The sequence below is a fragment of the Myripristis murdjan genome, chromosome 11, assembly GCF_902150065.1.
Source record: "Myripristis murdjan chromosome 11, fMyrMur1.1, whole genome shotgun sequence".
Classification (NCBI taxonomy): Eukaryota; Metazoa; Chordata; class Actinopteri; order Holocentriformes; family Holocentridae; genus Myripristis; species Myripristis murdjan.
Window position 1 is genome coordinate 12364289 of NC_043990.1, and position 14856 is coordinate 12379144.

The following is a 14856-nucleotide window of genomic DNA, read 5'->3' on the forward strand; positions in this document are numbered from 1 at the left end:
AAAACCAGCAGTAAATAAATCACTCAGAGTCCACTGAAATTTCTTCAAATTTATTTCTAGTTTCTTTAGAAAGCAACAAACATTTTAACGGTTGGACTTGGCCACTCTCTCCAACTCGTCCTTCTTCTTGATGGCGTAGGAGTTGGATGAACCCTGAATGGGAAGGAAAACAAAGTTTTATCAGTCTTGGTCATTAAATGCCACATTCACATAACAAAATAGAAATAAGACAGGCCTTGTTTAATTTGGCCATGGTGTCAGCACTACAATTGCATGCCATGTTTCATGAGTACATAAACACTGGGAAAGGTCAATCATATTTTTTGGGTCCTGTGAAATGACCCCATGTATTTTATGCAGAAAGAGGCGTCGCGTGTGTTAACTGAATGGAAACTATAGAAGAGGACCTGTTATGATACCCAACAGTCTTTTTACAGTCATTTTACAAGCAGATAAAAGGTTACCTTGGCTGCATTGATCAGCTCATCAGCCAGGCACTCGGCAATAGTCTTGATGTTCCTGAAAGCAGCTTCTCTTGCTCCTGTGCACAGCAGCCAGATGGCCTGTGAGGCGAGAGAGAGAGAGAGAGAGGGAGAGAGAGAGTGACATTAGCGAGTTGAGAGACAAATTAAATTTAGGGGCATAAACACAGACTTGTCGAAGTAGTGTATCTGAGTTGGTGATTGACTGGGCCACGACAGACTGCAGCCAATGAATAAGCAAAGACATTTACTCTGCGAGCACTCTAGCACACCAGGACAACGGGCCATGTCCAGGCGTGACTCTAGCCTCGCTTAGCGTTAAACACCTTTTCCCACAGCAGCCATTTTGACATGAAACAGCAGAAAAACACAGGTGTTACTAATGACTTTAATTAAGGTTCAGTTCCATTTAAACAGAGCACAGGTGTTCCAGGGAGCCAGCATGAACAACATCAGGACCCCGGCTCTGCCAGACCTCTGTAAAGACCTAAAGAAGCTTAATGTCCTTAGTAACACCTGAGCTCACCTGCTGTATCGTGTCAAAATGGCTGCTACGAAAATGTCTGTACACACATCGAATTCACTCTGCTGAATGAATTATAATAACTCTGCAATTCAGTTAAGAGTGGTATCGTGATTATATGAGCTCATATTCTGGGCCTGAAAGTGGTGCATGCAAACGTGTTCATGTAAATACTAAATGACTCAATTCTTATGCTGCAGCCTTTGCAATACACCAATGTTCCTTTATGTTACAATATTATTATTAGGATTTTTTTTTTATCTAACAATATACAATATGATGCAATAAATAAAAGTTAATGACAAAGTGCAGACTTATGTTTATTTATGAACCACAATTCCTTGTAGCAATGGCTTGCTAGAATGTAAACATTATACTGTTGTCATTACAAAGTGCACATAAAATAATTTTAACGACGACACTAAAACATATTGTAGCCACTGCAGTGACAAACTTTTTAGTCCCATGATGCAGACTTTCACTATTGCTTTGTGACATTTTTTATTTTTAAATACTGTCCAATCTCAAATTGTTATGGAGTTATGATGTTCAGCCCTACATGTCAACCCTAAAAATACTGACAGGTGGTATCTCTGTTATATATTCAGTGCACTCAGAATGCATGTCATAATTTCCAAGATAGTGAAAGCCAAAAACAATTTTTACACCCAGGAATTTTGCTGTGGAGACATACTGAAACAGAATAGCTGTCAGTGCCGTGCCACGTTACCTGGTTGACTCTGCGGAGTGGGGACACGTCCACAGCCTGCCTCCTGACTGTACCGGCACGACCAATACGAGTGGAGTCCTCACGGGGTCCACTGTTGATGATGGCGTTCACCAGGACCTGGAGGGGGTTCTGGGGGCCAAAATGGGAGAAATCAGAACATCAGTTAATACACAACATCTGGAAAGCTCGCTTCATGAAATGGAAACCAAGTAGACTTCACCTGACCAACAGCTGAATAAAGTCTTGCCTTTCTGCCATTTTTGTGTTATTTCACAGTGATTGTCCATTTGAATTGAAGTTTATCAGTGACAAAGATCAGGTACCAAAGGCCCAAGAGTGCAGGTCAAATAAAACAGGGGAGGCAGTCCACCATGACAAGCATTTTTAAGTCTGTTCAGCACAAGACTGAAGTTTTGCCTCATCTCTACATTCAACCTAGAATAATATTTTTGTCCAAACACCTTGATATCAATATTGTAACAATATTGTACATATGACTACTGGTGCTTTCATAAACACATTTACAAACCAGATTTAGAATTTTTTAGTAATATTAGTAATTTGGATATTATGACCAAGCAGCTAGAGACAAATAGAACAGCTAAAACGGTCTGTTAAGTTCAGAAAACTGCACCCCTTTACAGTAAAGCACCCTATAAAACCAGAAAAAGGCAACATTTATACCGTATCATATTATATCTAAAATCCCAGATTATATCTAATCTCAAATCATGATATTGATTTCATATACGTATTGACGAGCCTTAGTTCAATCACTTAATTCCCACTACTTTGTGTCATGTACATATTGTTGTTGGCTCCATTTCCTGGTACGCACCTCCCCGGTCAGCAGGTGGATGATCTCGAACGCATGCTTGACGATGCGCACGGTCATCAGCTTCTTGCCGTTGTTGCGGCCGTGCATCATCATGGAGTTGGTGAGACGCTCCACGATGGGGCACTGAGCCTTGCGGAAACGTTTGGCGGCATAACGTCCTCCAGAGTGCGGCAGGTACTTGGCGTACTTCTCTTTAACAGCAATGTAATCCTGCACGGAGCAAGAGGACATTTAATTATCACACTGCTGATACATCACTGGGCTCAGCTTAGTGGTGACAAGAAAGCAATATTAGCGAGTTGAGCCAGACAAATCAACTTTAGGAGAATAAACAGGCTTATTGATGGAGTGTATCTGAGTTGGTGATTGACTGGGCCACGACAGACTACAGCCAATGAATAAGCAAAGACATTTACTCTGCGAGCACTCTAGCACACCAAGACAACAGGACAGTGTCCAGGCGTGACTCTAGCCTCGCTTTATACAACAGGAAATGACTGAAAACTTTAGTAAAAACACTTCAACAGGTAAAAAATAACTCATCTGTCATGCTGCTCACCTGCAGGGAGATGTCATTGATCTGGACATCGTCTGTGCTCCACTTCCCAAAGAGCTTGATCTCTGGGGTCTCAGCCACGGCGGGGGCATTCTCCCACGACTCAGTCACTGAGGACACACAGTGATGTTACCAATAAAGACATGAAAAGCTGCCAAGACGACAGCCAGGTGTGCGCCTGTTTCTATGAGCCAACGAAGATGAGTCTCCACCTTAATATGAAAATCACGGCGAGGAAATCTTTACCACAGATTAAAAATACCCACAGCAACACAATGACACACTTCACATCTCATAATTTCTTCATGAAGTGACCCGTTTCCCATAACCACGGCATGTAGGACTGGATGTCACGTTAAAGCAAAAGTGGAGCCACATTTCCACAGCAGGGCCTGAGCTGAAGCCTGTAACTTAGCTAGCTAAAGCAGAGGTAGCTGACACACCAGACGCTTCTTAACCAAACGCCCTACCTCATATCTTTAACAGGGTCTACTTTATTAAGGAAAAACCGGGGTAAAATGAAGAATATGGGTGGCAGGTGTGATACTGACTGCTGAAAGCGCAACCGTCCGGTCAACACGCCGCATCCACACGTGCTAGCAGTTAGCCTCATGCTAGCGCCGTGAGCCGTTGTGTACGGAGGGAAGATTTTAATGGAAATAAAAACAGATTTCGGCCAAAATAACCCGCTCTGCTTTCATTTCCCACAAAACGGGAATTGTTAATGTGCCTAACTATCCGATAAACCTCTTAAGGGTGGCATATGAGGCGTCAAAAATGTAAATTTGTCACTCACTTGTGTCTGCCGTTCTGCACCACACTTCTCAGAGACGGAAAAGGGCCTGCACGGGGCGCCTCGCGCACATATCCGGTGAGCTGGCGGGTTACTTCCGGCGCGCAGGGGTTTTATGTAATTGTAGTCTTTTACCCATAGACATAGAAAGAGGCTATATATATATATATATATATATATATATATATATATATATATATATATATATATATATATATATATATATATGTCTGTGCTTTTACCTCACTGATGACCCGTGATGACGTTTTATAGTTTCTCCCTATGTATTTTGCCGCAAAAATTTGACAGATAAAAGACGAAATAAACAATTAAAAGCAACAGTTACAGACAAGAAGCTTTTGTAATAATAAAAATAATATCAAGATGTATGAATCAGTAGTTATCTAAATGTAAAATATATTATATTTCTACAAAAAGTACATTCAAATAATTATGATAATTATTCTAACAATAAATACGGGGAAAATAAACTTATATCCTTCCGCCAAGCAAAACAGTTCCTGTAATAGTAGCCTACTACTCAATCATAACACATATAAACAACTGAGTGGTGCCTTTAGGTTATTGGTTTATATTTATTAATGATCAAATATCCTTTAATATTGGTATTATTATTATTATTATTATTATTATTATTATTATTTTGTGAGTTTGTTTCTTTGTTTGTTTACCACTCCAAACATGACTCATTGCTGCAGTAAACATGACTCAGCCAATCACAAATGAGCATCCAAAGCCGCTGGTCAAAACTGTCATATTTATTGAGGATCTGACATTTGACAACTTTCCATGACAGACTGTATACTGTAGATCTTGTAGAAACTGTAGTGCACAGTGGCAAAATAGTAGATTCTTTTTGCAACATCCGAGGTTAAAAAACAAAACAAACAAAAAAAAATGTTAAAATGTCTGTAAAGACAGAGAGAACCAATCAGACATGGATATCCCTTAATTGCAGCGATTTTTCAGCAATAAGGTTTGTTAACGTCTAATAAGCACACAGGAAACCAAGGATGCAACAACATTAAAATACATATTCCTAATACGGCAAATTTAACAGCTTTAAAACGTTTTTTTTTTTCAGTAAATCTTCCCTCTTCGTAATTTTTCCACATATCTGGTTAAATCTATAACCATGTTGTGCAATGCATACTCCCTCATTCACAATTCAGTTCTTTGACAAACAACAGATACTTCCCTTCTTTGTCTATAATACAAAAGCGATAAACATTCAACAAACTTCAAACGGGTAAAATGAATCATTCCCTTTCTGACAGAGACAGACGAACAAGGATGCTGCTCAAACGCCTGAGATATCTAAATGCAATGGGAGGTAAAGAGTGTCACATACGATAGTTTGGTGCACAGGTAAACACGACTATAGCACTGCCGTCCTCTGGCTTTCCTGTATCGGTCCCTGCTCTGTCCTTTTTCTCTCTCCTTTCTTTAGCACCGTCACTAAAGGCAGTGTATCATAGCACTTCGGTTTGGGAAATAAAACACTGAGGTGTGAAGGAAATAGTCTAAATTTAAGGCTTAATCCACTACGGCGAACAGCTCATAGCACAGCTTGAAAGCACTGCATGATGGAGGATAAGAAACATGATACTCTACATCACAGCCGCGCATGTTTTAAAAAGGTCTGGGGTTAAAACAAACACATGGGATTCGAATACAAATCACTGCATTGTCCAGATGAGCAGGGCAGTGTGGCTGTACAAAGACGATGACAAAAATGTCGCTCAGGCACTGTTGTGTGGTGTGGTACTCTCTGAGGTATGTGGGACCAGACACACACAGATACACACGTACAGATGTATGTGCATGTGGGCTCAGTTGGGTCGGTTTCTTCCGCTTTGTGTCGCTGACTGATCGCCAGCCCATTAAAGTGTCTCTGCTGTGAAGATCGCGCTGGCAGACAGGAGGTGATGTGTTTTTATGTTTCTTGCAGCAGCATCAGTGGTCCATTGGAAATAAATAGACAAGAGCTTGGTAGTTAGCATGATAAAGAAACTCAAACCAAGCCCAGATATATATATAACATATATAAGGAAAAAGATGTTAAAACACTGGTGATGTGTGAAGTGCAGTGCAAAAACACTACAGCAACCGCGTATCACCAAATATGTCGTCGACAAAAGAAAGAAAAACAAAATAAAAAGACATAATGCGTGGATTACCACTTTAAAGGGTTGGATGAGAAATGTCTGAAATTATACTGTACACCGGGTGTGGAAGCAGAGATTTGTCACACACGCTGGAAGTAAGAGCTTATCACACACAGTCAGAACGTGTGTGTGTGTGTGTGTGTATCTGTGTATGTGAGCGTCTGGGTGGCTCTCGCCGCTCTACTCCAGCCACTTCTCCATGCAGGTGTGGAAAACGGTCTCATTGGAGTGCCACCACACATGCTGGACGCCGGGTACAGAGCACAGGATCAGGTCCCCGCGAGCCGCCAGCGTCTTCAGACCGAAAACGTCTCTCAGATACAGCTGGGAGAGCAAAAACAGGAGAATGTGTCGGGGCAGGATCATCTGATCTGAAACTTCTTGATGCACTTTAAATCAGACAAATAGTGGATGAAAACATACTAAAAAAAGAATCATAAAGGCTATTAATTTAAAGTCTTAAGACACAGAAAACCATCAACAGCACAATGTGATAAACTTTCAGTATATAGTATATGACTTAGTACAAATAGGAAATGTGTAATTGAACAAAAAACAAGGCAGAAAACTAAAAATAAGACAAAGATTGTGCATTACGGTGTTGTTGCAGGAACCGAGTATGAAGACACTAGTTTTGTTTTCTTTTTCAGATTTATTTTGACAGTCAACTTGTAATTAAGAAATCGTTCCACTCACATCTTGGTGCTGCATCTCAACGACGGTCTCGTTGTCGTCATAAAATCCAAACTGACTGAAAACCAAAAGACGGAGAGAATCAGCACGAGGATCATCCCCGAGGGAGTAAATTACCTAATCAGACACAGTGTTGACTGGAAGGAAATAAAACGTAAGATGATAGTAGAAAGTTTTATGACATTAGACAAAGTGTTTTCCACAAACCAAATGAACTCAACAGAATCACAAACAGAATGCAAGACAATAGAAAACAGGGGAAAAGCAAATCCATGAAAGTAAATGAATCAAAGTGAACTGACAAAAAAATAATTTGTCTATTCTTGCAGAAAAAGAAACTGCATAATATTTGACTCAATGAAGCGTCCCGGGTCTCTTGAAAGCGTTTTAGCACTAGGCTCAGCTTTGTATACCAGCATAACAAAAACACGCTGCTGTGCAACTGGAGCATACATCTCAAAAATGCAAATATCTGAATCAAGACCACAGCAGAAATTAATCGTGTCCTGCTAGTTTTTCTTCGCCATCAATTAACACTGTAAGTGCACAAGCTGTCACAGATAAAACCTGTTTTTATTTGACCTACGTGCAGCGTCAGGTACACAAAGTCACGCTCGGTGTGAAGAGAACATCAGCTCTTGAACTTGAGAAGAGAAACCCGACACGAGAAACTTGAACCGGAGCAGGACAGACCAAACTCACCTCGACTGCCAGGGAGTGATGACGCCATCGTCTGGCCCTCCGATCAGCACCAGCTTCTTGATCTTGAGGAAGTTCTGCTTCCACTCTGTGATTGACAGGTGAAGCACATTGGCTATATGTGGTCAACCACAGGGAGGCTAAAGTGTATATTGCAAACACACATCCCTGATAAAACAACACCTGAGAGAGAATATCACCAGTAACTATCTATAAATCAAAGTATCACTGAATTTCCAGGGGCGCCGTCAATACACGAATGAATTATTATTCAATTGTAAACATCTGCTATCTTTTGCTACTTCCTGTTTTTTAGGTCAGTGCCTCCTGTGGATAATGGCAGCTGACATCAGACACACAGAACTGCCTCACTGAGGAAGACCTTCCTCGGTTTGTTTACCTGTTGAGTTTGGATTCGGCCTCTCGCTGTTGAGCAATGCCAAATAATCACTGCTGTTCACATACAAGTCTCTGTGGTGGGGATCTGCAGGAGACAAACAGAGGACAAACAACCAGGATGTCAAATAAGTTGTTGATGAAACATTTTGTAAGGTCAGTGATGTAAGATGCAAATGATCAATTAAGCTTACAGCATCGTGGGTTTGAATCCAATATAATAAATGGAAAAAAGGCATTTTCAAGCTCAAAACTGCTAAACTGTAGAATCGCTGTGTTCTGTACAGCAATTGTATGAGTGAATTATTCCTGGCGTCGCCTTTTCCTCACTCACCGTTCCAATAGTTGCAGATGGAAATCCTCTGCCCCACTGAGGTGTAGCACAGATGATAAAGGTTCGACTTCACAAACTGAGGGAAGAGGTACTTTAAGTAGTCTGTGTCTGAGAAGAGAAGAGAGGCCAAGAGCGGGATGAATATGGAGCTCCAAAGCTACATCTGGATACCAGACCCAAAACAAACATGAATCTAAATGTCTGTGAAGCTTTTTCAGCTCACAAACCTACTTGAGAGAAAGACAAATGACTGTTGCCGTAGTGGGAAAACTCTTTAACATGTCGCAAATGGTGATGCTTTTAGATAGCTGTTTATTCCATGCTTCAAGTGGAGAGTAGAGATGTGTTCATGTTCATTACAGCAGTTATGTTGAAAATAAATCCCTAAAAACTCCCTTCATATCCACTAAAAGGTGATATGCGGTTAATAACACACACTGTGCACAAGGAGTCCATCCTCGTTTACTTTCACATGGCACATCGTACTGAGCATAAACACAGGCGGATCCTCTGTATTCCAACTGGCTTTTTGTACTTGAACGCACCTCCATATTGCCCGGCCTGAGGCGAGGACAGAGAGATGAAGGAATGAACGTTGTGGTTGGAGAGCGTGGAGAGGATCCCTCTGCAGATCAGCCCACCTGTGTCAACACCAACAACACAGGAAATCAGAAAGCACGCCAAACAGTATGATGCTGCATTCTGGGGATGCTTGGAAAGTTGGATATCCCGACTTCAAACAGCCCTTCAAATTGTAACAAGCTGGAAACGGGCTTGAAATCAACATTAGATCAATTTTCATCACTGTATGGCCTTAAATCTATCAAAACAGATGTGTGAAAAACAGTTAAACATAAATATAAGGTTAGTGAGGGTCTCTGTGTACTAGCTGACTAATGCTGCCAGATCTGGCTGGCGTCCATGTATCTTCACTGAGCTGACCCACTGGAAAAGCATGACGGTGTTTGCCAACCAGCTGGGAATTTCCAACTTCTGATTTAAAATGGGATGCAGCATGACTCCCTGGTGTCGTAATAAAAAATAAGCAGCAGAAAAGAAACTCAGATTGTTTACAGCCTCATAACAAGAGCAGTAAAACATCAGTGTCGCTCTGTAAAGGTCGACGGGTGCAGGAATGACGCTGCAGCCTCTCTGCCGGTAAACTAATGCACATGACGCTGTCGCTGTTTCACAACTTCATGCACATGTCTGTCTCTCTCTGTGTCACACACAAACACACACCTTGAGAATAGCAGATGAAGTGTACCCCCTCGGCTGCATTTTGCATTATGGGGTAAATAGCTGCCTTGAAGCCCTCCACCTGCTTCCACAGAGGCTGTAGGCTGGCGCTTCGGTCAAACAAGTCAATAACTGATACGTTGGTTCCAGGATGAGACTGCAAAAGACAGAGATGACATCATTTGTTAAACCGGATGCATCGAGCTCATAGGGAGGCCCTCCTAATACTAGAGCATGTAGTGTTAAATGGGTCTAATAAGAGGCAGGGTTAGAGGCAGTGGCAGGAAGACTGATTGATTGTTATTTGGACTAATGGTCTCATAATGATCCAGATTCCTGTGTTATCAACACGGCTGCAGCTTATCCTATAGAGTGGCCGATTACTAATTGATTACCGGATGTGCTTTAAACATTAATGATTCAGTGGTATGTTGGTAAGTGGGCACGACTGTGCATCTGAGTCTGAATTTCCCCTTTAATTTTTCCCCCTGCAGATATCTCACTGGTCTGGTTTCAGCCTAAAGCATTTTTAGATGGCAGAGAGAAAAAAAAAAGGGGAACTGGAAACAAGATTAACCCTCTCAGCCGTACCAGTCTCTATAGCATAAACACATTCTGAGATCTGATTTATTCGAAGGTGGAGATTTTAATCCAGTAACAAAGAGGGAAATTTGAGTGTACTTGGGCGAAGTTTACACACAGAAATTTGACCATAAATAATCACAATAATATCCAACTCACAACTTTAACTGATAAAAAACGTAGATCGGCTCTAGATCAGCAATATTTTGGTCATTCCCTCAAGGAAATTTCAGAGTAAAAACTACAGGCTATTGCTTTTAACTATACAAGACTATAACAGGTGTTATCAAACCTTTTTTTTTTTCATATTTCATCACTGTTTGAATGATTTGAGATACTTTGAGTGATCTTTACCTGGGAATATGAATATGAGAATGCGAAAAAGAACATTTTGTTCTGTGTCCGGTGTTAAATTGTTTGCTTTAACTCTCTCAAACTGATTGAAAGTGGTACAATTCAATATGGGGTGCCGAATGTAAAAATTCGGTCACCATTTTATAGACAACATATTTCGAACATTTAGCTGACTTTCCTCACATTTAGCTCATTTTTCTTTCATTTTTCTTTCATTTGAGACAAAAATTCATGTAAAACAGCATGTTCTCTAATTGTTAAAAAAATGTGTACACATGAAAAATAAATCTAAATCTAAATGCTAAATCTAAATCTAAATGTTAAATGTAAATCTAAATGTTAAATCTAAATGTAAATGTTAAATCTAAATGTAAATGTTAAATGTAAATCTAAATGTTAAATCTAAATGTAAATGTTAAATGTAAATCTAAATGTTAAATGTAAATCTAAATGTTAAATCTAAATCTAAATGTTAAATGTAAATCTAAATGTTAAATCTAAATGTAAATGTTAAATGTAAATCTAAATGTTAAATCTAAATGTAAATGTTAAATGTAAATCTAAATGTTAAATGTAAATCTAAATGTTAAATCTAAATGTAAATGTTAAATCGGTCGCCAAGTGTAAAGCTAAATATTTAGAAATTATGCAAATTGGGCAGGTCAGCGCCCGTCGTCCACGCCCCTGGCAGTAGCCTCAGATCATGTGGCCCCGCCCACACCACCGACTGCGGCTCAGTGGGTGAGGCGAGGTGTAGAGGCAGAGACATGGCCGGTTCGCTCCCGACAGAGGAGCTCGAGAGGGCCGTTGTGGCCGGTGTGCGGGCTGCACTATAGGGGATGATTCCAGGGGTGCACTCCACACCACAAACGGTAAGTGAAGCAGTTGAATTTTAACTTATTAACTAATTCTGGACGGAGTTCCTGTTAGCTTAGTTAGCTGTTCCTGTTAACGTAGCTCCTCCTGCCCTAAGCAAACTCGTTTAATGCGCAGCGCGATTACCTGTGAATGGCGGAGTCACACAATCAATAATCAACCATGTTGTCTGTGTTGCTGTCCATTGTGCTGCTGCAACTGCGTATAAACAAAAGTTGATTTATGATGAAAGGTATATATGGCAGTCTGTGTGCGCAGCGCACCTGTCAGATCCGGCAGACCTGACCGGGTGGGCGTGGTGCCGGCCGAGGCACCGGCCGGCATCAGGTGGGCCGGCCAGTGTGCGCCGCCACCCGGTTGAATGTAGCAGCCAGCGGACATGCCGCTCCAGCTGGAGGGTTAGGAGGGTGTGCGATTTTGTGAATGAGAAACGTTACGAGGGCTGTGATGCAGCAAAAAGCGCTTAAAGTTGCCACAGAGCTATACCCCGCACTGAGTTTAAAGCTAGCATGGGCTGATGTTGCAGAATGTCCATATAAAAAGTATTTTTCCAAAAAAGGGTCTTGAAAAAGAGAGACATGAAACATGGTCACTGTTGCTACTGGTAACCACTGAGTTGTGGTTAACTAGTGTTACGTTTTTCAAACATAGCTATAGCTAATCTTTACTGTGGATCACATAACCTTTGCTAGCATCCAAGTCACACTGACAAACGGTGACGTTAGCTTGTCGGCCGACAAGCTAACGTCACCGTTTGTCAGTGTGACTTGGATGCTAGCAAAGGTTATGTGATCCACAGTAAAGATTAGCTATAGCTATGTTTGAAAAACGTAACACTAGTTAACCACAACTCAGTGGTTACCAGTAGCAACAGTGACCATGTTTCATGTCTCTCTTTTTCAAGACCCTTTTTTGGAAAAATACTTTTTATATGGACATTCTGCAACATCAGCCCATGCTAGCTTTAAACTCAGTGCGGGGTATAGCTCTGTGGCAACTTTAAGCGCTTTTTGCTGCATCACAGCCCTCGTAACGTTTCTCATTCACAAAATCGCACACCCTCCTAACCCTCCAGCTGGAGCGGCATGTCCGCTGGCTGCTACATTCAACCGGGTGGCGGCGCACACTGGCCGGCCCACCTGATGCCGGCCGGTGCCTCGGCCGGCACCACGCCCACCCGGTCAGGTCTGCCGGATCTGACAGGTGCGCTGCGCACACAGACTGCCATATATACCTTTCATCATAAATCAACTTTTGTTTATACGCAGTTGCAGCAGCACAATGGACAGCAACACAGACAACATGGTTGATTATTGATTGTGTGACTCCGCCATTCACAGGTAATCGCGCTGCGCATTAAACGAGTTTGCTTAGGGCAGGAGGAGCTACGTTAACAGGAACAGCTAACTAAGCTAACAGGAACTCCGTCCAGAATTAGTTAATAAGTTAAAATTCAACTGCTTCACTTACCGTTTGTGGTGTGGAGTGCACCCCTGGAATCATCCCCTATAGTGCAGCCCGCACACCGGCCACAACGGCCCTCTCGAGCTCCTCTGTCGGGAGCGAACCGGCCATGTCTCTGCCTCTACACCTCGCCTCACCCACTGAGCCGCAGTCGGTGGTGTGGGCGGGGCCACATGATCTGAGGCTACTGCCAGGGGCGTGGACGACGGGCGCTGACCTGCCCAATTTGCATAATTTCTAAATATTTAGCTTTACACTTGGCGACCGATTTAACATTTACATTTAGATTTAACATTTAGATTTACATTTAACATTTAGATTTACATTTAACATTTACATTTAGATTTAACATTTAGATTTACATTTAACATTTACATTTAGATTTAACATTTAGATTTACATTTAACATTTACATTTAGATTTAACATTTACATTTAGATTTAACATTTAGATTTACATTTAACATTTACATTTAGATTTAACATTTAGATTTACATTTAACATTTACATTTAGATTTAACATTTACATTTAGATTTAACATTTAGATTTACATTTAACATTTAGATTTAGATTTAGCATTTATATTTAGATTTATTTTTCATGTGTACACATTTTTTTAACAATTAGAGAACATGCTGTTTTACATGAATTTTTGTCTCAAATGAAAGAAAAATGAGCTAAATGTGAGGAAAGTCCGCTAAATGTTCGAAATATGTTGTATGTAAAATGGTGACCGAATTTTTACATTCGGCACCCCATAATTCAAAGGTAACGATAAAGTCATCACTCAAACATTTTTGTACAGAAACAATTTGTAGTGAGTTAAATTCTGGTGAAATGAATCTATTCCCCCTTTTGCTGAGGAGCCTCTGGAAGCCCCTTGAGGACCCCACTTTGAAATCACTGCACTATAACATAAAATGACCATGCATTTACTAAGACATGGTGATTACTACAACTCAGTCTGGTAAACAACTGCATATTTCCTAGGCCATATAAAGGAAAAATAAATAACATGGTATTTGGAGGCTGTATGTTGCACGCTGCAGGTCAACTTTGTGCTGACAACATGTTAGTGGTGGTGACATAATCTAAGGCCTGCAGCAGATGTAACTGAGGTGCATGTTGTGACCTTCTCCTGATAAAAATAAAAAAGACACAAGACAGAAAAACAAATATGACCTGATTTCTTGCAAACTGACCCGAATAAATCCCAGAGGGTGCACACACGCCAGCATTAATAAACCAGTTTCCCTGCAGTGTGACTCACCTGGTTGATGAAGCGGAGTAAATTAACAAAATCCCCTGAGCTGTCGAACAAGCCGTGGACAATCACCACCGGCTTGTATCCGGCTACCGCAACCCAGAGACACGCACCGAGCAGCGGACACAGCAGCCGCGTCGCCCCGCTTTTCCTCCCGCCTGACCCAGCAGAGTGGGAGCCTTTCATTATTAGAGCCCGGTCAAAAAAATAAAATAATAATAATAATAAAAAATAATAACAAAAACCAGTAAAAGTCTGCAGCACCAAAATAATAAACTAGTTAAACGGAATAAATAAAAATCCTGGTGCTTGAATTGCAGGCTAATGTTATGCGATCATCGTTTCCGCCTGGGTCCCGGCAACATTACAGATGGACTGAGGTCCGGCTCTCAGTGTCCCTCAGATGATCCCGCTTTATGTTTGATGCATTCCCGTGATGTGTTTTGCATAATTACACTTCTGCAAAAGCCCTTTACAACTGCTGAGCTGTGCCTGGTTTATTTGTTCCGGTTTCGCCAAAACATGCAGCCGCAGGTGACGTCACCTCCGGTTTCTATTGCCGGCCCGCTGGGAGCGCGGCTAAATATAAAAATAAAATAAAATAACATAAAGTAAAATATTTGTGTTTGTATCTGGGACCACTGTTTAAGTAATAATAAAATAAAAATGTCATACCCTTGTCAAATTTAGTCGAATAAGGTAAAGCACCTCCAAGACACTTATTATCTGAATCAGCTTATTTAAATATTAATACGCCAATCACGACTCACATTGGTGCTTAGGATACCTGATCCCTCCTTTAGCTGCTGCTTAAGATCTATGTTGTGCACTTTTTTTTTTTTT

General features: G+C 41.1%; 2 protein-coding genes and 2 non-coding genes across 4 annotated transcripts; all 4 read right to left on the reverse strand.

The window, feature by feature from the left end:
* Positions 1 to 34: 34 nt before the first annotated feature.
* rps5 (ribosomal protein S5) lies at positions 35 to 4049 on the reverse strand. Its single transcript, XM_030063066.1, has 6 exons — positions 3926 to 4049; positions 3133 to 3239; positions 2574 to 2783; positions 1736 to 1864; positions 465 to 563; positions 35 to 153 (listed from the first exon to the last, which is right to left on the reverse strand). Coding segments are annotated over exons 1-6 (615 nt in total). The 5' UTR covers positions 3927 to 4049; the 3' UTR covers positions 35 to 84.
* LOC115368445 (small nucleolar RNA SNORA3/SNORA45 family) lies at positions 664 to 795 on the reverse strand. Its single transcript, XR_003929025.1, has one exon. It is a non-coding gene; the product is annotated as a small nucleolar RNA SNORA3/SNORA45 family (small nucleolar RNA).
* LOC115368460 (small nucleolar RNA SNORA3/SNORA45 family) lies at positions 2920 to 3052 on the reverse strand. Its single transcript, XR_003929039.1, has one exon. It is a non-coding gene; the product is annotated as a small nucleolar RNA SNORA3/SNORA45 family (small nucleolar RNA).
* Positions 4050 to 4681: 632 nt separating the features above from the next.
* ppt2b (palmitoyl-protein thioesterase 2b) lies at positions 4682 to 14522 on the reverse strand. The gene is made up of 8 exons (XM_030063064.1): positions 14020 to 14522; positions 9476 to 9629; positions 8779 to 8874; positions 8234 to 8341; positions 7904 to 7987; positions 7507 to 7591; positions 6808 to 6862; positions 4682 to 6435 (listed from the first exon to the last, which is right to left on the reverse strand). Exons 1-8 carry the CDS (start codon positions 14197 to 14199, stop codon positions 6292 to 6294), a joined length of 906 nt encoding a protein of 301 aa, XP_029918924.1. The 5' UTR covers positions 14200 to 14522; the 3' UTR covers positions 4682 to 6291.
* Between the last annotated feature and the right edge of the window lie 334 nt (positions 14523 to 14856).

What these genes read in the sequence shown, in the direction of transcription:
- rps5 (XM_030063066.1), bottom strand. An exon ending in CACTCCGCAGAGTCAACCAG is followed by an intron (nt 564 to 1,735) that starts GTAACGTGGCAC and finishes CTCGCCTCACAG; the next exon opens with GCCATCTGGCTGCTGTGCAC. An exon ending in AGCTGATCAATGCAGCCAAG is followed by an intron (nt 154 to 464) that starts GTAACCTTTTAT and finishes CTTCCCATTCAG; the next exon opens with GGTTCATCCAACTCCTACGC.
- ppt2b (XM_030063064.1), bottom strand. Translation starts at nt 14,199, where the DNA reads ATGAAAGGCTCCCACTCTGCTGGGTCAGGCGGGAGGAAAAGCGGGGCG. An exon ending in CTTCATCTGCTATTCTCAAG is followed by an intron (nt 8,875 to 9,475) that starts GTGTGTGTTTGT and finishes GTGTTGACACAG; the next exon opens with GTGGGCTGATCTGCAGAGGG. An exon ending in GCCGAATCCAAACTCAACAG is followed by an intron (nt 7,592 to 7,903) that starts GTAAACAAACCG and finishes TGTCAATCACAG; the next exon opens with AGTGGAAGCAGAACTTCCTC.